At 41.3% G+C, this 25,002-nt stretch overlaps 1 protein-coding gene across 6 annotated transcripts; it reads left to right on the top strand.

The window, feature by feature from the left end:
- Nucleotides 1-3,306: 3,306 nt before the first annotated feature.
- Nucleotides 3,307-24,636, top strand: STAMBPL1 (STAM binding protein like 1). 6 transcript variants are annotated; one of them, XM_071439079.1, is made up of 12 exons: nucleotides 3,307-3,460; nucleotides 12,741-12,904; nucleotides 14,123-14,283; nucleotides 15,163-15,380; nucleotides 16,790-16,865; nucleotides 18,290-18,385; nucleotides 19,006-19,360; nucleotides 19,959-20,083; nucleotides 20,944-21,081; nucleotides 21,717-21,829; nucleotides 23,294-23,393; nucleotides 24,330-24,636. In XM_071439079.1, the coding sequence occupies exons 3-12, from the start codon at nucleotides 14,200-14,202 to the stop codon at nucleotides 24,384-24,386; spliced, it is 1,362 nt and encodes a 453-aa protein (XP_071295180.1). In that variant the 5' UTR covers nucleotides 3,307-3,460; nucleotides 12,741-12,904; nucleotides 14,123-14,199; the 3' UTR covers nucleotides 24,387-24,636. The 6 variants fall into 6 exon arrangements, with proteins under 6 accessions (XP_071295180.1, XP_071295179.1, XP_071295178.1 ...); XM_071439080.1 differs by lacking the exon at nucleotides 12,741-12,904 and adding an exon at nucleotides 4,072-4,329 and having other exon boundaries at nucleotides 3,350-3,460; XM_071439078.1 differs by lacking the exon at nucleotides 12,741-12,904 and having other exon boundaries at nucleotides 3,310-3,460; nucleotides 14,090-14,283.
- The last annotated feature ends 366 nt before the right edge of the window (nucleotides 24,637-25,002 follow it).

Consider the following 25,002-nt stretch of genomic DNA (forward strand, 5'->3'; position numbering starts at 1 on the left):
AGTGCTACAGAAGGATTTAATTCATGCAATAGAAACTCCAGATATTTCTATTTAGCAGTTGATTATTGGGATAGGTATAGAGGTTTACAAACTACTGACAATTGGTTTGCAATATTTTTACACTGATTCCTTTGGCATTACACTATTTTGGTGATTGCAGAAGAAGCTGAGGTCCATGTGAATGACCACTGAAATTATAAATATATTACATAGAACACTTCAGGGATCCCTTACTTTGGAAGATTTCAGGTTTTTTATGACTGATTTTGCAAAGATGTCATTTTCTGTTTCCTTGTTGATCTGCACTACATATTTCACTTGAGACAAAGGTGATTTCCCCTGAAAACCCAAAATGGGAGGTAATTTCTCTGTTTACTGAACTTTGCTGAAGTTGAATCATCTGTCATCCTGATAGTGTTTCACCTGTCTTCCTCTCCTCACAACACCAACAGCAGCAAGGAAGACCTGAAAGGTTTTCACTTGTAAAACTACCCTGGCATCTAAGCAAACAGGAGTTGGCTATACTGGCCCAAATACAAGAAATCAAACACCATAACATATATGTCAGAGAAAAAGCACTTGACTGTTGGACAGATGCAGATACCATCTTACCCTCACACTAACTAATGGTTTGTTAGCCCTCTTACTACAAAGAGCACAACTGTCTTCATGCTCATAACCTGGGAATAGCAGCAAACTGTACAAAAAAGACAACTGCACCCATCTCAATAAATATTACTGCCACCATCAGTAAACAAGTTGAAGTTCTTCCAGGTCCTCATCTCACCATGTCAGTGCTTGCCTATGAGACTATTCCAGGGGGTACAGATCACACCAAAGGGTTCATCATTACAGGGCAAGCCAGGAGAGCTCAGGCACTGTGGGTGTTTCTGGGTGGGGGCATAAGCCCAGATTCCTCAGTCAAGACTTGTGGAAACTGAAACCCATTTGATAATAATCTGGGAGATAGAGAGCAATATAAACAAAACATGTTTGTCTCTCGTAATATAGAAAACACATGCAAAGGCCACCTTCATGCAAACATATGCAAACAACACACCTCCTCTAGCAACCTGTGGTACCACTGGGAACTGAGTTCTCAACTCCTGGGGACATTTGCAGTGGCTTCTCTCGCCCACACCACAACATTTATAAACCCCAGTGTCCTGGCTGTCCCAGGGAACTCACAGCACACCTGGCCCACCCCCATAAAGCAGCAGGGCAGAGCCAGCACTGGCACAGCAAACACTGCACCCCACACAGCACGGGCTCAGCTCTGAAGGGAGGGGGAGCAGGATCCACAACTCCAGCTCAGGCAAAGAGGAGGAGAGGGCCTCTGGAGGATCTGGCAGCAAAGCCCTTCAGCTCTGCTCTCATTCACACTTCTGCAGCACCACCCAGCATTCAGACATGGTGCACTGGATGAGCCTGACAGTGAGACTCTGCACAAAATATACAATGAAAGGGACGGAAAAACCAGAATCACAGCACTGAACTCCTTCCATCCTCACCAGTGGTGCCTTCTGCCTGCTGCAGAGTCAGGGCTAACCATGAACTAGAACTGATTCTCCATGAACCAGAGCACATGGCTCTGCCCAGCTGAAGAAAGCAGTGGGGACACACTGCCCTTTCAGGGAGGTGAAGGAAGGTGGATCTAGCAGTTCCTCAAAACCTGGTTGTGTGGACACTGGTCTGAAATTAAGTTTGCTCATCCTGGAAGCAACCACCAAGGGCTGCCCCAGGACATCAAGTTCAATCTTTTCTAGAGCACCTTCCCATGCTGTAGAAGAAGAACCAGCCAAAGACACACCCTGCTAGAGGTTACAGGGAAACATTTAGGTCGGTGACCAACAGTTCTTGGGAAAGAGCACCATGTGCAGTGTCTTCAATACTGAACACCTAAATCAGGCTAATGTTCAGCCTAATTTCACCTCTGACATAACTGAGTTTTAGAAAAGATTGCCAGTTTTTCTAACAGAAGAAAATTTCCAAGCACCCACATGATAGGCTCTCAATTTACCAAAGTTTCCTGCAACCAAACTTTATCTTCTTATTGCCATCCATCAGAAATGCAGTCCTGGAATGCACAGGGTCTGGACAACAGGAATAGCCATTCTTTACACTCCCCCTTGGAAAACCATTAGCTATCCAGACAAGATCCTTGCAGCACTGAAAGTGTCCTTCCCATGACTGCTTCAGGATAAGATTAACTCAACAGTCCACTGAAAACCCTCCATGGCATAAACTGGAGCCTCTATTTCATAACTCTCTCAGCCAAATCCAAGATAACAAGGTAGATGTTTGAACATTCTGGATTTTTGTTGCTTGCCCAAATCAGTCCCTCCTGTTCTTAAAGCCAGGACCAAGACCTGTGGTGTCACTCCACAGCCACCAGCACCAGGAGTGGTACCTCAAGGCTGGGAAGCCAAGCAGCCAGAACAGCCTCACACACAATGAAAGCAGGGAAGGAAAAATACATTACTGTGTTTGGGGGTGCAGGATGAGCTAAATACAAGTATCTTAGACCATGTCTAGACTTCCATGTTCAGGTTTGGGGTCCAGGAAAGGCATTAATATGATCAATACCTGCTGAGCAAGTTCAGCAAAAAGACAACACAAAGGTCATCCAAACTTATCACGGCTTGACTAACTGCTGCATTGGCTGAACATTCAGAGAACAGCAGAGATCTAGGCCAGCCCACAGCTCTGCCCTGCCTCCTCAGAAACCCAGCCTACCTCCTGTGCTTCAGAGGAGGAAGGGCCTCCTGTCCAGGCTGCCTCTTCCCAGGTACAGCAGCCTCGCACTGACAACACCTACAGTTATCTTTGGTCCTTTTCCTCCTTACCCACAACTTCCTCCGCAACGCTGCTAACACTGTTTCTCCCGAGTTAGCCCTTCCCAAAGTTCAGGAGTGCCCAGGTGAGGTGTGCATACCCTCCGGTACCCAAGCAGATAAACACTGACTCAATGACGGCCGGGCTGGCCCCGGTACCGTGGGGAATGCGGAGGGGACCATCCCAGGTGCGCACGGACCGTGCTGCCCCCAGCGCCCTCTGCCCCCGCCCACGCACGGCCCTCCCGCTGCCCTCGCCCCCGGCAGCAGCAGCAGCGGCAGCGGCGGCGGGGCTGTGCCGGCCGGACCCCGCAGCGCGGAGCGGCACAGCTCGCTCGGCCGGCGCGGCGCAGGCTCCTCCCTTCGCCCCGCACGGTGGCACGGCCCGGCTGCGGCGGCGCAGGGCGCTCGGTCCCCGCCGCCACCTGCCCGCCCGCCCGGGGCCGCTCCCGCGCAGGGCGCCCGCGGCTCCGCGGGGCGAGGCGAGGCGAGGCGGGAGGAGGAAGAAGAGAGAGAGAGAGAGAGAGAGAGAAGCAGGAGGAGGCCCAGGCCGCCCCGGCGCTCCTGCCTCCCCCCGGCCCGCGCTTTGTCCGCGGCAGCCGCCGCCAGCGCGGATGCGAGAGCCGGTAAGCAGCACCGCCCTGCCCGCTGCGGGAGCGGAGCGGCGAGGCGCTGCCTCCGCCTCCGTCCATCCCGCCGCCTGCGCCAGCGGCCCCTGCGGGCACAGCGGCAAGGGCCGGGACCCCTTCCGGGGCCGCGGCAGCGGGGCCGGTACCCGCTCCATCCGCTCCTCGGCCCGGCCGGCGCCCCGTCCCCGCCCCGGTGTCAGGTGCGAGTCGCGGAGGCCTCTCGGGACGGCCCTCCTCCCTTCGGGCAGGGCGGAACCCCGGCGGGAGCGGGGCGCGGCCCCGGCGGGAGCGGGGAGCCGGGGAGGTGCGGGGGGCGGCGGGCAGCGAGCCCGGCCGGCCGATCCTGCTGACTCCGCTGCGTCTCGCAACGGGCTGGTGGCGGTGTGGGGGGAGTCCGGAATGTGGCCGTGTGCCAGAGGCAAATCAAACCGATAACAGTGTTCTGGCTTTAAATTATTTCCGTATATATGTGAAAGATGGTCATCGGAACAGAAAGTGAAAGAATCTAAACCAGTAGAAATTGTGGTTGCTGAGCATCTGTAACTCTGTGATGAGCTTTTTCTGTTCATGTACTTGGTTTTGTACCTGCTTCCTTTTGACCTCTGTAGGATCTCAGGTGTCCTTCTGAAGTGCACTGAGGAATGTATCTCGCTCTTGCACATGCTGCCCAGTTTCAGGAAGATGCCAAAAAGTCTCTTCTGGGGGAATTCCTCTCGATCTGGAATTATTTGTGTTTAATATGCACGTGGTTCTGAATGCTCTGAGAAGTCATGGGCAGGAAACCCCCCACCTTCTACTGACAATGGGAAGTAGTGAGATTATGAGATCTTGGAGACGCTGTACTTCCCAGGACATTTATTGCCCAGGTGAAGACCAGCTTGGAGAAAGTTCTATCTGCACAGAAGTGAGGTTTCTCCTCATTGCAGGCTTAAGTGGATTACTATCCAAAACTGTAGTTAGCATGTATCGATGAATTGCCTTTAGACAAGCAAGTCCTGGAGAATAGGATATAGACCCAGAACTTCATTGAATATTCCCAGGAGAATGGAGCCCGGGTTTGTTGTTGTGGGTGCTGGTCAGGAAATTTACTCTGAAACAGATGAGTTTTCTCATGTACTAAATGCATTGCAGCTGGTATATTGCATGTCTAAGCGCTAAATGTTTGGATAACTAAACCAAAGGCCAGGGTTTACAAGTCTGGAGTTTCACAGATCACAGGATACTGTAGGAATGCGGGAAGCATTCATCCCAAATTCTGTATAATTCTGTAGGTAGCAATTCCATAGTTGGGGGTCCTTGTGTGGGTGTGTGTGTGCAGCATTTTAAATGGCTGTAAGTGCAGGGAGGTATTTTGTAGCATTATGTTTAAAAATTGTTTTGATCAATCCCGCAGTCATTTGTATTACTTGATATTGCTCTGCAGACAGCTGTGAAAGCATTTCTTGTGTGGTTTTCTTTATGTGCATTAAACCTGCTGAAGGTTAGGCCTTAAGGCTTTTCCTGGAAGTTAATCGCCAGGATCAGGAACAGTATAGCTCAAGGTGAGGGATGTTTTAAATTCTTCAGCTGCTGAGGGAATGGAAGGTGACTTGTGCATGAAGGCACTGAACAAATACCATATAAAACTAAGTTTTTGGTCTCTGTTTGCTGGACATGTATGAATAATGTTTTTTTTCTGGTTTTATCAGACTCCTGAAATTTTATTTCTGCACCAAATGTTACACTTCAATTTTTGTTCTGAAAATTAGTCTGCTGCCATGTAAAGGAAGTCTTTGTCTATACAATTTTAATAAAATTAGAACATTTAGATTGTCATGCCAGGAAACATATTTTCTGGTCATGCTTTCCATTATAAATAGAAGTATCAATCCATGAAAGAAAATTATCTTGCTTGTGCAGTTCCTGAACAATCCTTGTGCAGTGGCTTAGTACTGTTGTTGCAAAGAAATTCCTATTACAAAAAGCCAGCCTTGTCAATCTTGCCCAGGTGCTGATGCCTCTCAGAAGTGCTGTGAGTCAGGCAGCTCCTCAGACACAACCCTCTGCCTACCACTTCCTACTGGCAGCTCTGGATGAGTCACATTCCGCTCACAACACACGGAATTGCGTTATGGAAGCTGTGGGCTCTCCACACAATCAGCGTAGGAGCATCTTTAGCATCTCTGACCCGTTAGCATCTCTGCACTGCTGTCAAGAAGCCTTCAGAGACATCTAAAGCTTGATGTTGGTAGAAAAAGGAGCTTGTATAGGCTGCAAAGATCAATGGGCTCATCCTGAGGGGAAAAGCAGATAATTTGAAAGGCTCAAAGGTAGACTGTGGGTAGCTGCACTGGGATGAAGCTGTTGGCCTGCAGGGGTACAAAATGTTAGCCAGAAATCATCGTGCTCAGCTTTGATATTCTGGATCATTCAGCTGACTCTCAAACAGTCCTGTGAGCTGACTGTGTTACAGCCAGTGCTGCTATAAAACATGTGCTTAACACTGTCAATCTTAGAAACTTGAGTAAGAGAAATGAAATATTGTAACTATCCAAGTAGAACAAGCAGTCTAAAGCTCACAGAATTCTTCTCATAGAACCAGATATTCCTCTTGATTTCCTGGGTTGTTTTTTGCTCATAGCATGTTACATCCTGAATCATGTGGAATAGGGCAGAAGGTCAAAGATTTCCTTATGAAATCAACTATGTTATTTTAATATAAACATTGTACAACAGACTCATGCCAGATAAAATGGTAGTTGTTCATATTGATTGATCACACTTCATCCTGTAGGTAATCTCACTATCCATTTCTTACTTTTCCTTACTTAACCATTTGTGTACAAAACAATCAGAATCCTTTGAACTAATGCCCCAAATTATTTTTTTCTAGATATGAGGCCAAAAAAACAAGCTTCATTCTTTATAGGTACTTTAATAGGCTTCAAATAAACTGTGAATTTGTTTGTCAGAAATCTCAAATAAATTTGGCTAACTTTTATTTTGTCCCCTATATTTTGAGCAATAGAAAGTAAGACAGCATAAGAATTTGTCATCTGATAGAAACAGAAATTGATTGTTGCAAGCAGTTACTCACTCAATCAACAAGTGTCCTTGTTAGATGCTATGGAGTCTCAAGTGTTCTAAATTGAGGTAGGATATATTTTGCCAGAAAAAATCATTGCTTTTCATAGGAAGAACAAGAAGATTCTTAACCCCTCTAGCCTAGCAGGACCCTGTTCCTGAGAGAAATAGGGATACAGATAGAAAAAAATCTGTGAAACCTAAGGCTTTGCAAGGAATCCTGCTTTCTTTGTTTCTCAGAAGTCTATGAAGTTGCAGGCCTCTGTGCTGATTTTAACCTCTCATTTGTTTCCCTTAGCAACACAGCTTCTTGTCTTCATGGTGGAAGTTAGTTTTATCACTGATGTAATGGATTGCAAGTATCTCCTTTTTTCAGTATTTCAGTTGAATCATCAAAGAACAAATTGTATAAAACCAGCTCTTTCTTGTACCTCTGTGCTCTTCTAGGTTACTGTGCCCTGGTGCAATTTTCTTGGGGGATTGTTGTGGATTTCCCAAAGGAAGGAAATGGCACTGTTTTTCTACATCATGTCTAGAACATCCTTTTAGTGGGTCACTGGAAAGATGGTGTTCTGTGTTGCATAAGTAATATTTCACTGACTGCCTAAGAAAGATTTTGCTTGTAATCCAAGACATTCTACCATGGTTGATATTTATCCATTATGTTAAAAATGTTTCTTTGCTAAAACTGAATGGTGTCACTAAAGAAAGGAGGGGGGAGGAGGGATTGTGTTTTGTTTTAACACAAGAATCCACAAGACCAAGAACTGTCAGTTCAGGAATGCATGTTTGAATGTTTAATATTTCCAGTCCATTTTTGAGGACATTCTCCTAAAAGTCACTAGTATCATTATAGACAGAGCTTGTTAATAAATCTGGAAGGAAGCTGTCATCTATACGTGCAGCTCAAATGCATAGAGTTATGTTGTAGTAGCACAAACATACTAATTATTGATTTCAAAACAGCCTGCATGAAAATGAATGAGAAAATAGTTGCTAGACAGAGGTCTCCTCTGTGCTGTGAAGCAATAGGAGAGAGAAGCCTGTAGCTTCTCTGTAGGGAGCAAAAGTCAGGTTCTTGCATGTGCCATGTTGGACATTATCTGCATATTGTAGTGGTTTATCAGAGTCTTAGCAGAACCATTACCAATCTAATTTTATTACCGTAGCTTCTTGATGCAGTAATGTTTGTATCTGTGCCAAGAGGAATGCTGTCCTTAGAAAACAGGTAGTCAATGATATTCAAGAAACTACACTGACTAATTGCAGTAGTCCAAATATTTGCAAAACAACTATAACAGTCTTCAGGGAATTAACTCAAACTTCATTTTGAAGTGGAAAAACAGGTCCTTGTGTCACCTGTTCTTTTTTTAGATGAAAATAAAGCTCAGTTTCATTATGCAAGGTACAGCACTGAATGGCCTAAGCATGTAAGGCTTGGGTTTGGCCGAGCTGTGCATGGAGGATCTTCCCTGCCCGTGATTTCTCCCTCTCAGTGCCCAAGCAGGTGAAGGTGCTACTGTCAATCCTCCACTGACAGAGGAGCTCTAGGCAGTGTGCTGGGACATGGGAGGCACGGTCCTTCTCCAGTGAGAAAGAGGAAATGTTCTTGACCTGCTTCTAGGAGAGATGCTTGTATAGCTCAGCAGCTGCTCCTGGCAGGTAATGGAGCCTGGGAGGTGGTCTGGGAGCTGGAGTTTAAATGGAGCTGTGGAGCTAAGGAGCACTGTCAAACTATGAGCTGTTACTGAGATGGGCTTGTCTAGAGCTCAGCTTAGTAGTAGCTGTAAAGAGCAATTTCTCCATTGAAAGGCACAGGGTTTTCAGGAACTGGCTCCTCGCAGTGACTCCTTTAATGAAAGGCCATTCTGTTGAGTTTTGTGGATTGGGTATTTCCTCTGCACAAGAGAATCATCTTGCTGTGACATTCAGTGCTTTGTTGGGTTTTTTTCCCAGAAGAGACTGCTTACTATACCAGCTGAATCACTTGCTGTGATGATGAATGCTTGTTACAAAAAGCATGTTGACAGATGAATATGCTGTTTCTTTTTGGAGAGAACCAACAGAAGGCAGTTTGCTATTTAGGCTGGTATTTAGCATATTTATATATCAAACCTAAGTGTGTGTATATAAATAATCATGTGCTGTGCCAATACATGGCCTGGAATTTCAAAATGAGCTGAATGAGATAGGTGCCTGTATTTCTAATCTGTTTTTCACCAAATTCACTTGAGTATCCACTTCCAAGTACAGAATTTTAAGGATCTACTTCATGGGTGACTTACTGGCATGAAATGGTCCTTTACCTTCATCTGGCAATTGCTGGTGTGACCTGTTTAAAGTTTGCTGAGACAACTTCGTTCCATTATGGGTAATTGAAAGGTGTTATTTGCACTTGCTAATTTGGCTATTTTAATGAGGACTGACCTCCTTATGGTTTGACATGCATCTTTATTCTAGGATTCTGTAATCATCACACTTCCTAGTATAGTAACATGAAGTATGATTGTGCTAACTTCTCATGGCAATATTAAAGTAAGCTTTTTCTTGCCACGGGATTGCTGCAGAACAGCTCTCTCAAGAGTAGATTCAAAAAGTAGAACTATACTACATTTCAGCTTCTATATTAGCAAATATTTCCAGATATACTTTAAGAATCCTGATCCCAATGGAGTGAAGTGAATGATTTTGGTGGGAACCTCATCTAGGCTTTGCATTCCACAAAAATATCAAACAAAATTATGAGTATTTCTGGAATAATCCACCTTTAAAAATATTCAGAGAATATATTATTGCATAGATTATTTTTAACGTAATCTTTGACTGAAGAAAGTACTTTGGAACATTTTGCCAGTGATCTCTTTAACGAAATTTTTTTTGTAAGACAAATAATCAGAATATTGATAAATGTTGCTGGCAGCAGTGCAGTCCGTGTTATCATTAATTCCCTTGAAATTTAAAAATGTGTTACAAAGAGGAAACTCTTTCAAACTTTCAAGTTTCAAATGTTTGAAAGTAACTAATGTTACAAAAGGAAAATTATATATATTTTAATAATATTTATGGAAGTTACTCAGTTACTTGTTTAAAAATCCAAAAGCTCATTCAGCATTTCTCGGAACCTCTCAAGAACGAGCAACATTGCCTGTTCAACCTCTTCTGAAGAACTGAAGAGGGGAAAGCAGCCTCCAGATGACACCAAGGAGTTGAAATTCAATGCTAGCACTCTGCAGTCAGTTTCTGGGAGGTCCTGATGCCCTGAGCTTGTGTTTGTGTCCTCTGTGGAGAGCTGGAGCAGCACAGCTCCCACTGGGGTGCCACAGTCCCTGTGGGCATCCTTGGGCAGAGCACGGTCCTGCTTGGCGTCCCTGCCTTGGCGGGGACAGTCACCTCCCAGAGCCAGGTTCTGTCGGGGAAGGACATTTCAGGGTCTGTCCCAGCAAGGCACAGAGACGCACTCCTTGTGCCAGGCTGTGCCAGGCTGCTCTGCAGGCCTTGCAAACCCCACCCGTGCAGCAGTGCAGCCGTGTGTGTCACCTCTTGCTGCCACCCCAGGCGTGGGTCACAGCAAAGCCAGCAGGGCCCGGGCCTGTCGGCCTCTCTTGGGCAGCTCCAGCCCGCCTGGCTGCTGCCTGATGTGCCAGCCTGCAGCAAACTGTGAGGGCTTGGGGAATTTGTGGTGAACTGGGATATTGCAGCTCTCAGAAGGGTTTGTTTGTGCATGCATTCCCCAGGCCTTCTCCCACCACCTCTGTCTCATGAGCCTGCTCCTGAGGTACTTGCTATGCTTATTCTGTCTTCATGTACTACTCTTGGCATGTACTTTCATTTAAAATTGCTCTTTCTGCTTTTCATTTCCCTGCTACTTGGTACCATGCTTGTTAGCCTGAACAGAAGGAATCACTTTCAATGCCATTTAAAATGCTGTTTTTCTCAGTTTGCTCTGTTTTCTTGCAGCTGAATGGCTTTGATTTAATAAACCTGGATTTGTCAAGGAATAATGCATACAATAATAAGATGGGACATATGGGAAAACAAATGCTTTTTGAGGAGGAAATGGGATTTGATGAAAAGTGCTATTTCCAATGAAATCAAGAAAAGTCTCTTTACCATTGGATAGATGTTAGATTATTCTTGTTATCTGGTAATGACTATCAGAAAACTCATCATTAGAAAAAAACCTTAATTTGAATGCTAAATGTCCTGGCATTTCTCCTCAAACAAACATTACCTAAGTCCATCTAAGTTAACTGGAATGCCTGAAATAGTGAAGTAGAAAAATGCATCTTCACTCTTGGAGTTTTGAGCACTTTAGAGTATAATAGACTAAGACAGCTCCGAGCTAGCATTGGTATTTATCCCCTGTGGTTGAGGTTGGAGTGAATTTCACTGTCTTAGCATAAGCATTTTGTATGTTTGAGTATAATTAGTTTCAGCTATACAGAGAGATTTGGTATTTGAATTTATCTTTACTCTTGTAAAATGAAATATATTTCTGGAAAACAGAGTCACTTGCCAGACCAGGGCAATTTTTGTAGGAACTATACAAATCCTTAGGGTGCCCTTCCAAAGCCAGCTCATATCAATCTAGGACAGCAGTGCCTCAGAAAGTGACAAACTCTCTGCTTTGCTGGCTTCATGGCTCTGCCTGCTCCTTTGCTGCCAGAACCATGATTTGGAGAATGAAGTAAAAGTCCATTTAGTTTTAACTTGGATCAGCTACAGCTTGCCTTGAAGTCGGTGGAGGCAGCAAAGTGAGAGCAAAGGAAGGATGGTGAGGGTGAGGGGAGCCCCTGGCAGTGCCGCGCCCTTGGAGCAGCTGAAGGTGACTGTGGAGCTGTGCATGAGGAGCATTATGCACAGAGGCATTCCAGGCACCTGGCACACATGCCTCTGTGGTGTTTTCAGTGAAGCTTAACTCTCAGCATTTTAATCATTCATAATTCTGCCAGTGCATCCACATGTTAATGATAATTTATTGGAGTGCACTCATAAGTCAGCCCACAGTCTTTATAGGACTTCTTTTTTCTTAAGTTACACTGCCACTAATAGTGAATATATTTGACTCTTATATAACATTTTTGTAAAAGGGATACAAATTCATCTTAGTATTTCTTCTTTATTTGCAGTGTCTCGTTTTTAGTGTGTTCCTGAAGCTAAATTTAAAAAGACAGTTTCTTCTTTTATTTGCAGGCATTCTTCTGCTAAGCTCTTGCACTGTGACATGTCTTATGTCTGTTGCAGAGCTTCTTCATCCTTTCCAGGCTCTGACACAATTTTGAGGAAGTGTGACTTTCTGCTGTTGCCAGATGTCTCCTGTTTAAAATACCTGGTATTACACTTTAAAAAATATTGAATTATGTTTATAATTTTAATACTCTTAGACCCAGTTAAGTTGAGAAATATTTGCAAGTAAAGGGTTCCATGATGTCTTCCTGTGGCATTTCCAAAGAGATTTTGGTGGTGGAATACCATAAGCTTCTTTAATAAAGACCTCTTTGGGAGTACTGGCACCAAAAAAACACCCAAACCCCTAATTAGTGGCTCCTGTGTTTGCCACTTGCAATAACTTTTTTGCACTTTCCTACCAGCTGGACTAAAAGGTCTCCAAGGAGTGGTAACAGCTGAAAGAAGCATTTGATCCATATTCCATGTCTTCAGTGGGAAGCACCTCATGAGCATTGTCCTTAATGTCCATTTCCTCTCTAGGCTTTGCAGAAGGACTGTTAAGGGAGAAAGCCTTGGAAGCAGAATGAAAAACTGCTACAGAAAAGCTTTCTTGCCAGAAGCTGCTAAATGAAATAAGAAATTGGAAAGAAATACATTTCTGCACCTTTACTTTTGAATGATTTTTATATACATGAGTGACTAGGACATTTTGCAGTTTGTTATACTTGGATGCATGCTTTAGACCAAATCCATTGCTCCATTCAGGTATTTTAGCTGTCCCAGATGCTTCTAGGGGAAATAAAATTTAAAAGTCGCAAGTGATGGATAAGTGAATGGATAAATATCTGTAAAATACATGCTTTTTAAGTCCTTTTTTGTTTAGTTGGTTGGTTTGGTTTTTGGTTTTCGTTCCTGAGTTCCACAAAGCATATGCATGCCGAGTCTTTCATTGAAGGTTTTATTTCTGCTTAGAATCTGGGCTGCAGGGCCAGAAGTCTGACACAAACTGTGCACTGGCCAAGCTTTTCGCTCTCTCCTTTTACAGCCTTCCACATCTACAGGGCTTCAGTGAAGAAGGGCTTCAGGTGGAACAAGCCCTAAAGCAGAAAGTTTCTTGTAGTAGGCTAAAGCAGAAATATTTCCTTATCACTGTCCCATGGGGCCTTTCTGCAGTTTGTGAACAGGCAATGAATAGGCTCTCCTGCCAAGGTGATCATTTACACGAGAGCTCCATCTCCGTAAAATTAAATGGTTTAGAGAACTATTTTAATTAGCACTGCAACCACAACAAAGGTTGTTTTCTCAGATGTATAAGCCTTGCTTATTTTTTTTGGTTACAAATTATGCAAGCAGTTTGAATACCTTAATTAGCAAAACTTCTTGGAAATGAATGGCACTAATGGTTAAAATTCAGGACCGATCTAATAGATAGTATTGCTTTTTGGAAGAAAAACGAGGAAGAGACAAACACAAAAATCAATACTTGAGAAATACAGCTATCTAAAAACACATTAGGGCTGTTTTCTTCAACGCAGAGTCCTCTGGCCTCTCTCTAGAGAGAGGTGTGCTGAGAAAATATCTTTGCTGAACCCACTCTATGCTTTTACAAAAGCATTAGCATGTTTATTGCAATCTATGAAGAGCCTATGACATGAAGGATCAAATCTGTTTAGACTGAGCACACAAGTGAAAAAACACATTAGAAACTTAATTTTCACATTTCCTGTGTAATTTGAGTATTTCATTCCTCTCTCAGAGTTGGGTTTCCTTGTTTTGGTTTAGTTTCCTTTTGGGTTGTTTTTTTGGTGACCACAACATCTACATTTTTTCTCTTTACTTGTTCAAAACTGTGCAAGGAGGAATTTTTATTAGTTGGCTCATCAGAATTGATTGTATTTTGAATGTTGAAACCAGCAAGCTGTGCAGGTGGAACACATGGTGTTTGAAATATTTTTTCTGCTTTATAATACTGATACAAATTTGTGTATAAAGTTTTATTTCTCATAGTCTTAGCAGAAAATTAAGCTACCAGATTCATACTTTTTATAAATATGTTTGTAAACATATGCTCAAGGAAGCACAGATTCTAAGTCCTCAAACTTCTGTGTTTTTCACTTAATACTTGAAAGTTAGGGGGTTTTTAAGTTGCTATAAAAATTGTAAAATAATTTATTGTGTTCAAAACTGCTGAAATAACCTTAGTACAGGTCAACTAGTTCTCAACTGTACTGTAAGCACTTATGCATTCCCAATTTAAATTCTAGACACCTGGTAAGTTTTAAATTATTATTAAATGTATAAGTACTGTGCCACCAAAGTAATGAGTGGGTGCTGGCATGCAAAGTTACTTGACATTTGAATGTATTTCTAATCTGGATGACTTATTTTTTCCAGCACACAACCACAATCAGCATATCTATATTCCAGCTTCCCTTGGTCTATTAAACCCTGAGGCATCTGGTGGCAAATACTGAGCTCAGGATTGGTACTGGCCTTTCAGTCCGATGGAGACTTTGGAGGAAAAGAGCAATCTCCTTGGCTTACAGGCAGACAACAACATGGAGCAATCATTCACTGTCAGCTCCTTGGTATGTATTACAGAAAAATGTTTCAGTGGCTAAGAATCTTTTCTTTCAATTAGAATAAATTTCAAGAGAGCAATTTAGCAGTGGTGGCTCTCAGCTCCATGGATCTTTTCCTGCATGCTGCCTGAAAGTTTGGTTGGAATTTATTATATTTCTGTATGTATGATTTATGGGGTGTCAGCAACCAGATTTTTAAGAAGTTGAAATGAGTATTTTAAATAGAAAGAGTAAAAAAATTCATCAAAGAGGGAAACAACTCACAGTAGCCATTTATTTATTTATTTATTACCAGGAAGGTAATGACATAAGCAGCTATGGTTCTTCTTCAGTAATTAGTTTGAACTTCTTAGTCTTTAACGGCCTCATTTAAAACTGGAAATGAAGATTTGAAGTGAACTGTTGACTCACCAGAGGAACTTATTGCTCTTTGTTTCCTGAACTATTTCTAGCAGTCAAGTGCTATACATCATGTAATAGGAGTCTGAGTGTTCAGGACATCCATCAAATTATTTCAGTAACTTAAGACAGAACCTTGTAGAATTCATGTGTGGGAGCTTTTAAAGAGGACACACTTTATACTGCCTTTGGTAATTTCTACAGTAATTTACTTAATTTTTTTTTCCACAGGTATTTTCCTAATTTTTTCCTTTTTTTGTTGTTGTTGTTGTTTTTGGAGGGAATAAAATCGCTTTTCTTTTTGATCACAATTACTTGCAGTTGAGAAATATGTTATAATGTTTCAACTGTGGCTAGAGGTGGAGAAACCAATGCCTATTTTCAGAAAAATACTAGCTGAATATTTCCCTTGAGCTTCTTGACTGAGACCACTTACTGAAAGTGGAACGGAATATACCCTTATCTAACAAGACTGTTCATTTTCAGAGAAAGCTGGTGGCTATTCCTGACCACACAGACATCTCAGTGAGCCCCGAGGAGAGAGTGCGTGCCCTGAGCAAGCTGGGCAGCAACATCAGCATCAACGAGGACATCACGCCGCGGCGCTACTTCCGCTCGGGGGTGGAGATGGAGCGCATGGCCGCCGTGTACATGCAGGAGGGCAACCTGGAGAACGCCTTCGTCTTCTACAACAAGTTCATCACGTAAGAAAGCAGATCATCAGCCATCACAGCTGATCATTCTGAGCAAACTGAAATGGAGAGCTGCCCTGAGAACCCCTGTACACCACAGTTCTGGCTGTGGTCTGCTAGGAGACCCTTTAGACAAGGAGAAGTTTGTTTAGGGTGTTCTTGCAGAGCAGCTCTGTTCTCTGGAGATATTTTGCACTGAGCGTGGGCTTTGTTAAAACTTCCTGCCACCTCTTCATGTGGTTGTCCTATCCATGTGTGAACTGCCAGGCATGATTTAACCCAACATACAGAGGTTTGAGTTTACTCTGCCAGGCCATACCAGGAGCACTGTTGCCCCCAGATTATTCTTTATATGTCATGATGTTGGTTAAATACAATTTTTGACTCTAAAAGCAATGTTTAAATAAGATTTCTAAACCTTTAGTAGTAATGTCCTATGAGCATCTGCTGATCTTAAGGATGGTAGTATTGCACAATAATTTAAAAAGCATGAGAAAAGTGTTTTCTTGCTTTCATTTTACTTTTTTCCCCCAAAAGGATTAAATATAATTTATTGTTTCTTACAGGAATAAATGCAAAATCTACAGTGTATGTTCATGATTATTCTCCTTACCACAAAAGAACAAATCTAGCCAGCTTTCATTACAACTCTCAAAATAGACAGCTGAAAAATATATCACTGGCAGATTTAAACTTTTAACCTAGCTAGTTTTGCTGTAGAATTGATTGGTTTCTTTTATTACTTCAGAAAGGTTTGGGGCTTTTTTAATGTGCATATTTTAAAATTGTTGTAAAGGAAACATCCTTCCTCCCTCCTTATTTTCCTCATACTCTGAAAACTAGACCAAACCTCTCTTAGCCCACCTGTTTTCAAATGCATCTGTCTCTATAAAAAGAGGGTCTGGAGGTGAATATTGTGCAAATTGCTGAAAAAATGATAGCAGCTGTGCATTACAAACTCCTTGCAGCTGAGTGTTGCCATAATTTACTGTGCAGCTTGGTCTGGAAAAAATACCTGCTTTAGTGACAGTGTTTCATTCTTGTCTTCCATTGGAGAGTCAGCATTTTGGCTAAGAACAGATAAAGAGAGTAGAAATAAGATTTACTAGCACTGACTAGAGTGGAGGGTGGTTTGAGGGATATTTTTAGATGCTGGCTGCTAGTTAGCCCTTTTTTTTAACCTAACCCAGTACTAATGGAAACTGATATATATCAGATGTGGAAAATAATCTCCTGTCCTTATTCTGTGTGTCCCATACAGGTCCATACCATAATGTGTTAATATAAACACATGTGTAGAACCCTGGTCCAAGTCATCTGGAATTCAGTGTTGAACAGTTATGTGAAACTGATTTTTCTGCCAGCATGCAAGCTATTATGGATATTCTTCTGACTAAAGACATGCATGTTTAATTTTCTAGGTTGTTTGTAGAAAAGCTGCCCAGTCACCGAGACTATCACCAATGTGCAGTACCAGAAAAACAAGATATTATTAAGGTAGGGTTATGGCTCCCTGGTATTTATGAAATGTTTTACTCAGAGCCTCTTCATTTTTCCCAGCCCATATAGGCCATAGCTTCTTTTTCCCCAGAGCATCCATAGCAGCCATCACAGCTTCAATTTCTGATATGCTTCTCCACTACTCATACATGTTTTATTTTGGAAATTAAATTATTGATCTAAAATGTGAATGAGAATGGTCTGAATAAGTTGGTAGGTTGTTGGGAGCCCAGGTACATCTATTTCTGAAAGTTTGCATATTAAAAATGCATATGTTAACAGTACTTAGCTTGATTCTGGTCCCAGTTATGTGAATGGATAATGGTCCAAACTGACTATTGCAAACAGAAGGAGAAATGTGTGACATTACTCATGCCTATGCAGTATTTGCTTACTCTGCTAAATAAGTAAAGTATATTTTTTTCTTTACTACCATATATTTATTTACTTCATTTTTACCAGATTTTTTTCCCTCCACTTCCATACAAAATCGTTTTACTTTTGTTTTTTTCCCCTCTAGAAAATAAATCCTAAATAAATTTTAAGTATAGCCTTATACTGAACTTAAAACAGCTGGAACTGCCCAGTGAGAGTTGCTAGTAGGACCATGAGTGTCTCTTGCTCTGTGCCCCCATGTTTGCTTGCTTTCTCTACTGTTAAACTGAATGTTTTACTCAAAACCAAAACAATCCATGCCGAAGTTCTGACTGTGGTCCACTAGGAGAACATCCCTACTGAGAAAGGGCATCTAACATTGCTTTCTCCTGTGGCACTCAGCAGGATTAAGTACATGGTTGCTTTTCCTCCCTTGCCTACAGCCTCTGAATTATTTTGTAGTAGCCTTCACATAAGTAGAAAGCATTGGGAATTGGTTCTGTTTTGTAAGAAATGTTGTTTTGCCAGGTCTGTGACAGAAAGCTACAGGTATAACTACCTCTTCAAAAAAACCTTTTTTTTTCCCACTTGGAAATGGGCATATTCAGACATATTTCTGACTGGGAAGTTCTAGAGGAAAATGCAATGATCCTACCTGAAACTCTCTAAGCTGGTCTTAGCATTTTTGTAAGAATTATGCCTACAACAAAAACATTAGTCATCACACTCCTATTAAACAAGACGGAGATAACACACTCCTACTAAAAGGACTAATCTTTCCTTGAGATAAGAAGCAGCCATGTCACATGTTTCACTAATATAAATCAATAGATTTATTGAAAACAATGTACTATAGAAGTTTCATAAACTGATGATATAGTGTGTATTTTCTCTTTTGCCTTTTTTTTTTCCTGTGAGGAGAGCAGGTTATTTTCTGGTTTGTATTTTTAAAAAAATCTGTGTTACAGCTGAGTTTGTTTTCCAGGTGGCTCTTTTAAAAAGTGAAAAGTAAACTTATTTATCTTTTTCCCCATCCCACCTCAAAGAAATTGAAGGAGGTTGCATTCCCACGGACAGACGAACTGAAAAGAGATCTTTTAAAAAAATATAACTTAGAATATCAAGAATACATGCAACACAAAGTAAGTTTTATATGATTATTAAATGTTGACATGAATATTTTTCATATAAAACTTGAAAATTAATCACTAAAATGTCAGTTTTAGGAAAACCTAATAATTTCCTGAGCTGCTTAGGAATGACTTTTCATTTCTTCTTGAGAATTAGCTGGTCATTTAAAAATAAGTAATGCAAATGTGTTCTAGGAAATACATGTGCTGCTATATTTACTTAATAAGTGTCTACAAAGATCCAATTAGGTTTTTGGTATACTCTGATTCTGCCTTATAAAGAGATTGAAATTGATACTCGTGTCAGTAAGTGGAAAAGATTCCTTGGCTCCAAATGTGCTCTATTTTGAATTGAGATTGAAGCCACTGAAAACAGAATCTGTAGGTTAAACCCTTTACTTGGAAAAAGCATCCGAGAAGCATCTTTTTTGTTCCATCCATCAATGCTCTGTTTTCCATCCTACCTTTGGGGATATAGTTGTATTTTCCAGTTCAGTAACCAGGTTCCAAAAGAGTTCCTTTTTAATGACAGGATTTTATGGTTTTATTGAACTGTTAGATTGCTCCTTTCCTTCCATTTTCCCTAGCATTTTTGGTGTTCTGAGAATGTCACTATGTTGTGTATGTTTCAGAACAAATGTAAAACTGAATTTCTGAAGAAACTGGAGCACCAAAAGCTAATAGAGGCAGAGAAGAAACGAGTCGCACACATGCGGCAGCAGCAGCTCGAATCAGAACAGTTTCAGTTCTTTGAGGATCAACTTAAGAAGCAAGAGCTAGCTCGAGATCAGAAAATCAAAGAGAGTGTGGTTATGTCTGAGCAGATAGATGGAAGTATGCTGTCTTGTGTTTCTGTACCAGAGAACAGCTCCTTATCTGCAGCACTGCTGGAGAAAAAGGAGAGGCGCGGCACCTCTGGCTGTGCTGGACATTCGCCGCCCGTGGAACGGGTCTTAAAGCCAGCAGCTACTCTAGGTGCTGTTCAGAGTAAGTGCAGGCATTTCTTTTTTCCCTGTTTTATTTTGTCTACCTGCATATGTCTTTTTTCACTGTGAGGATGCCCGTACTGAAATAACCATGAACAGGTTTGTGCAAACACAGCAGTTCCTTATAGTTTCTTCATTTTAAGAGGGAGAGTTGCACAGTTTCACGTTTTCCAGTTGCGTAACAATGGATGGATACAGAGATTGAGATTTAATATTCCTGAGAAATGAAGTCTGAATCTTTCCATGGGCTTCAAGGGAACAGAAACAGAACCTGCAGTGGTTTCTGCTGGAAAGCCCTGGCCTGGGAGATGGTCCCAGCTGACTGTCACCTCAGGGATGGGCTAGAGAGTGTATCTTGTGGGTTGGTGCCTTCAATTTAGATGAAGTGCTTGTCCTGTAGATTTGTTCTCTTTAGAAGTCTATGATGTGGTAAGTATAATTCTTCCACTTGTAGTAATATACTATAATATACTGTGTGTGTTTCTTTATTTTAGGGATCTTCATTGTGTTAGCTGCTAGCTGTAAATGCCTTTTTATCTCTCTTTCTCTCTTTTTTTTCTTTTTTTTTCTTTTTTTTTTTTTTTTTTATTCTTGGTTAGCTCAATTGGCCGAAGCACTCAGAGGTGTCATTTTGCCCAGGGATCTCTGTCACAAATTTCTGCTGCTGGCAGAGGCAAATACAGTAAGAGGAATAGAGACATGTGGAATTCTCTGTGGAAAACTGGTACAGTTTAAGCCTCATATTTTTATGGGGAAGACATACTTGATAGTGCTGTAATATCCTGTGATGTATTGATTTCAGAGCAAAAGCAGATATAAATGGCTAGCCTTCCATGTAATGAACTTCATATTGTAACCTGAGTGGTCATTTCAGCACTGTGGGCTTGCTTTACTGGGGAAACATCTGCTCAAAGTGTGCTGCTATTGTTGTAAAGCCTAGCAAGTTTTTCAGCATGCTGTACAGTACAGGCTTTTTCGAGTACTTTCTCTGGCATTCATCTAAGGTAAGTGAGGTTTAGTTACAGGACAATGAAATATAAAGACTGCCAGAATCCACTGGAGTCATCAAATGAATAATGGCACAACAAAACAGAAATCCCGTCATCAAGCTGTAGAACATTTGATTTTCAGGCTGGTTTTTTTTGCTTTGACCTAGATTACACTTAATGTCCTTTGAGAGCAGGGAAAGATGGCATGGCTAATGCTGACATGAAGAATTTTAGATGACCCCAAGTGTATTTGAACTGCATGAAGGGAAAGAACAGCAGTATTAGTCTTTTTTCACAGAAAATCATGATAGTTTTCTCAAAGCTCTTTTATGTGTTTTTAATTATTTTAAAGGACAGTCTTTTCACACTGATCACTGAGAGCAGTTCAATGCAACAGCCTTGTCTTGTGACTAATACTACCCTGTATGCTTTTAGGATAAAATGCTAAGGCATATTTTTAGGTATAGTGTGTTGGTAGAGCTGCACTGGAATCAGTGGAGCTGTACTGTTTTGTTAGCTGACATCTTTCAGATTTTGATTCAGCATTTATTCCTTAGGCAGTCTGTTCCACCCTAAGTCAATGTTTGTTTTGCAGACTCATAATGAATTTACTATTACACATGTAATAGTGCCAAAGCAAACTGCAGGACCAGACTACTGTGACATGGAGAATGTGGAAGAATTATTTGGTATTCAGGATCAGTATGATCTCCTCACTTTGGGTTGGATCCATGTATGTATGACTCATAGACTCTGGTTTTCTCATATTGGCTCTACATAGTATGTAAAAAAAAAAAAAAAAGAAACAACTGGAGTAATACAAATTTGCTTACTGAATACAAATTGCAGTGATGTAAATAAGCGCTCATGTTCTCCACAGAGAACTCCTTAATGCAATTGAGGCATCCTGTTGACACAATGGGCCTACTTTTGCTGGTGCAACTTTTTTAAAATGTTGATTTAGGGGTATTTTATTACTTTCTAATGCCATATTCAAAAGTCAGAGAGGGGAGTACTGTGTTGTTCAAACTTAATATTAACTTTTCTCTTAGGGATTTTACACAATTAAGTCATTTCCGTTTGTCTTATGCTTCTTCATTCCACCTTTTCCTCCCCATGATCAGAAAATTGCTTGTATATCTGATTGTGAACATGCCTCCATGAAACTCATCCTGAAAAGCCTTCTTTTCTCCATGTTGAACACTGCAGGACAATATAGACCCTGGGCTAAAAAGAGCTTTAGAAACCAGCCTGGGGAATTACTGATGCTTTCACTTGTAACAAATTATTTTTCCTTCTTAAATGTATGTTGACCTTGATCTGTAAGAAATATTTCATGATGTTGAGTTTTCCCTTTCTTTTTTGTAGACACATCCAACACAAACTGCATTCTTATCCAGTGTTGATCTCCATACTCATTGTTCTTATCAGCTAATGTTGCCAGAGGCCATTGCAATTGTTTGTTCACCAAAGCATAATGAGTAAGTTCAGATTTTTAAGTAATATTTTGGTATTTTTCCGTGCTTCTTGTCATAAAATCTGATCAAATGCAAAGGGTACATGCCAAGTCAGATGAAGGGCATGAACATTTTGTTGTGACTTTGTTTTCTGTAAGTAGCCTAGACTTGCATTTCAGTCAGTCTCTATGCACAGCATTGTTTCTCTCCTCTTCCCTCCACGGACGCAGGTTTTAAATTTTATTTTTTATATATTCTGCTCAACAAAGTAATAATTACAGGAGCTATTCTTCTGGAGTACTCATAGCCAATGCCCTACCACAGATTTGTCTTCATTCTGTCTGCTTAAGAGTGTGGAGGGAGGTTAGGCTTATTTCTCTAGAATGATGTGAAAATTGCAGTTTGCAAAGCAGAAGGGTAAAATTCCCTTTTTTGATAATAAGGATTTATTTTTGAATTTAATGAATTACAAACTATGTATCTGGAAAAAAACTAGAATAGTGCAAATATTGATGTGAAGGCTTGTAATAGAACAGGTTTCCCAGAGATGTCATGAAGTCTGCATCCCTGGAGATATGCAAAACATGACTGGACATGGTCCTAGCAGCCTGCTCAAGGTGATTCTGCCAGAGCAGGGGGACTGGACCAGACAGTCTTCAGAAGTCCCTTCCAGCTTCAACAAATTTGTGATTCTCCTTTGGTGTGTAGTGTGCATTTCTTCAGCCTGTCCTGCTGGCCTTCTGCCTCAGTAGATGTGAATCCTGTCCTGGCTGCCTGACTTCCTAAATGGGCCCTTCAGGTGGCAGAGCTGTGAATACAGACTGAGAAGCAAGGGCACAAGCACCAGCATTTCTAACCCTGAGCATGCTTGCATACCTTTCCAAATTTCTGCTCTTAAAGCCTCTCTCACAGTTGATGCTGATACCCTGTAACCAACTCTAACCTGTAATATTTATATGGTCAGGTGCTGCTCTGTAGGTAATAGGTTCTCTTTGCAGAAGGATGGCATTGTAATGTTTTATTCAATACCTAAGGACTTGCAGCAGTGCATTTTCTAATGCTTTGTGTGATTACCTAAAAGAGTGGGGAGGATGTGCTCCTGCTAGTCATTTACACAGCTGGTTTAAAGGCGGTCATCTTTAAGTTGCCCTGGGTGAAATGCAATCCAGAACATGCAAGTTTCTGGTTTGCATCTGTTCCTGTGTGAACCAGCCTTATCCCTCAGTGGCCTAACCTGCCTAACAGGAACAGCACCAGTACTGGGATCCTTTTTGTCCCCTTCCCCTCATCATCTCTTCCTTTACAGGAGCACAACTCCCCTTGATTTAAAATACCTTTAAAAACCCAGCTCAGTCAGGGCTCCTGTGTATTGAAGGCCACCAAGCACCTTCCTGTTGTCCTTCTTCTAAGCAAAGCAATTTGTGTGTGAAACCTTGGATGTGTACTATGAGAGCCGTGTGTAACTGAGTTTCATGTTCTGCTTTTCAGCACTGGCATCTTCAGACTGACTAATGCTGGCATGCTAGAAGTTTCTGCTTGTAAAAAGAAGGGATTCCATCCACATACAAAGGACCCTAGGTTATTTAATGTAAGTATATAATTCAACACAGTTTTTACTATTCAAAACTCTTGACCATGGCTCTGCTGCAAACAGAAACTTGAGATTAGATTTCTTAATAATTTTCCCCCTGTTTTACTAATTCATTACCCTTAGTTCACTGACCAAGGCAGACATCAGGAGACTACTTTAGCAGCCATGAGGTGAGCATTACAAGCTGCCATTCAGATGGTGGTTAGTTACTATCAGTCACCACTTTTACCATCAGTTACCACTTTTTCAGAAGGAGCAAAACTCACATTTTCAAATGGGAGTTACTCTTGAGCTCTTCGGTTTTTAAGCAATGAATCAGTTCATCTCTCCAATTTTGGTGCCTCAGCAAAACATCCCAGCTGCTTTAAAGTGCAGCTGTAAGTATGTTAAGTCCTATTTTCTTCATTGCTAAAAGTTTGCCCTGGCATCTCTGAGCATTTCTCTGTAACTGGTGAATCTTTTGATGTTTCAGTAGAATAATGGTGTGTGTGTGGCTGAACAGTACAGTCAGCCAGAACTGTCTTCCAGCTAACACGGGCATTTCTGATAAGAGCCTTTACCTTTGAATAATTAAGTGTTTGTTTTTTTTTTTCAATGAGGTTCACTTCAAATACAGAAGCGTCTCCTATAGATTAAAATAAAATTATCCAATACAGAGAAGTCATGCTGAGAGAAATTGGAAATTACTGTGTTGTCAGGCTCTCTGAATATCAGCATTAGGCCTCAAAAGGAGAGGTCAGAGAATTTTGTTTTGTTCTGTTCTTTCATCATTAAGTGTAGGGATAATGAGAAGGTAGTCCAGCTCTGAAAAATGTTAAAATTTGTGTTCCAGGTAGGTTCTTTTCAGTGGTCTTTTACACATGTAGTTCATGGATGAAGTTACTAGGTATTTTACTGAGATTTCTGAGAGTAATGTGTTGACTTCTTCTGCAGCCATGTACCCATGTGGTTGGGAAAGACATAAAGATAATCGTGCTGGATCTGAGGTGATACAGATGAACCACACCAATGTACTCTACAAAAGGCCAAAAGAGAAAAATGAATTCCTGTTTTTTCCTACATTTTCAGAAATTACTTTTATATTTATACATTTTAGATTGAATGGTTTGATATTTATTGCTCTAGCCTGTTTTGGAGTTATTTTGTTGCTCTGTCAAGATCGAGTTCAGTGGCATTAACCCTGAATCTGTAAACAAGTCTCACCCATAAAACAAAACAATAAAATGAACTTCAAACTACAGTAACTGTGTTGAAATAAGTAATGTTTCTTTTTGTCACTTTTTTGCATTAATTTTCTACTGAGAATTAGGTAGTGGTTGGCTTTTTATATGTAGTAGAGGCAAATCAATCAGTTTAGGTGATTTTTTTTTTCATCTTTTTCTCCTGTCCAACTGCTATAGCCCAAGTTTCAGCTATTAAGCAGAAGATACTTAGAAATATCCAAATCCTTTACCTGAGAGCTGATCCTCACCATTTTGGGATAGTAGGGATGCATCAGAGTCTCTTGGAGAAATGTGTCTTCCCTAGCAACCTGCCAGTAGAGACTTGAAACTGAAAGATACTTCTTATCCTGAAAAGGATTTCCTCAATCTATCTAGAGTTAGAT

The sequence above is a fragment of the Agelaius tricolor genome, unplaced genomic scaffold (assembly GCF_023055355.1).
Source record: "Agelaius tricolor isolate 1412-34295 unplaced genomic scaffold, bAgeTri1.0.p SCAF_13, whole genome shotgun sequence".
NCBI classification, from domain to species: domain Eukaryota; kingdom Metazoa; phylum Chordata; class Aves; order Passeriformes; family Icteridae; genus Agelaius; species Agelaius tricolor.

Coding starts and splice junctions, on each gene's coding strand:
- STAMBPL1 (XM_071439079.1), top strand. CDS start 14,200: ATGGAGACTTTGGAGGAAAAGAGCAATCTCCTTGGCTTACAGGCAGAC. Junction 14,284..15,162: donor CATTCACTGTCAGCTCCTTG/GTATGTATTACA, acceptor GTTCATTTTCAG/AGAAAGCTGGTGGCTATTCC. Junction 23,394..24,329: donor AGGACCCTAGGTTATTTAAT/GTAAGTATATAA, acceptor CTTCTTCTGCAG/CCATGTACCCATGTGGTTGG.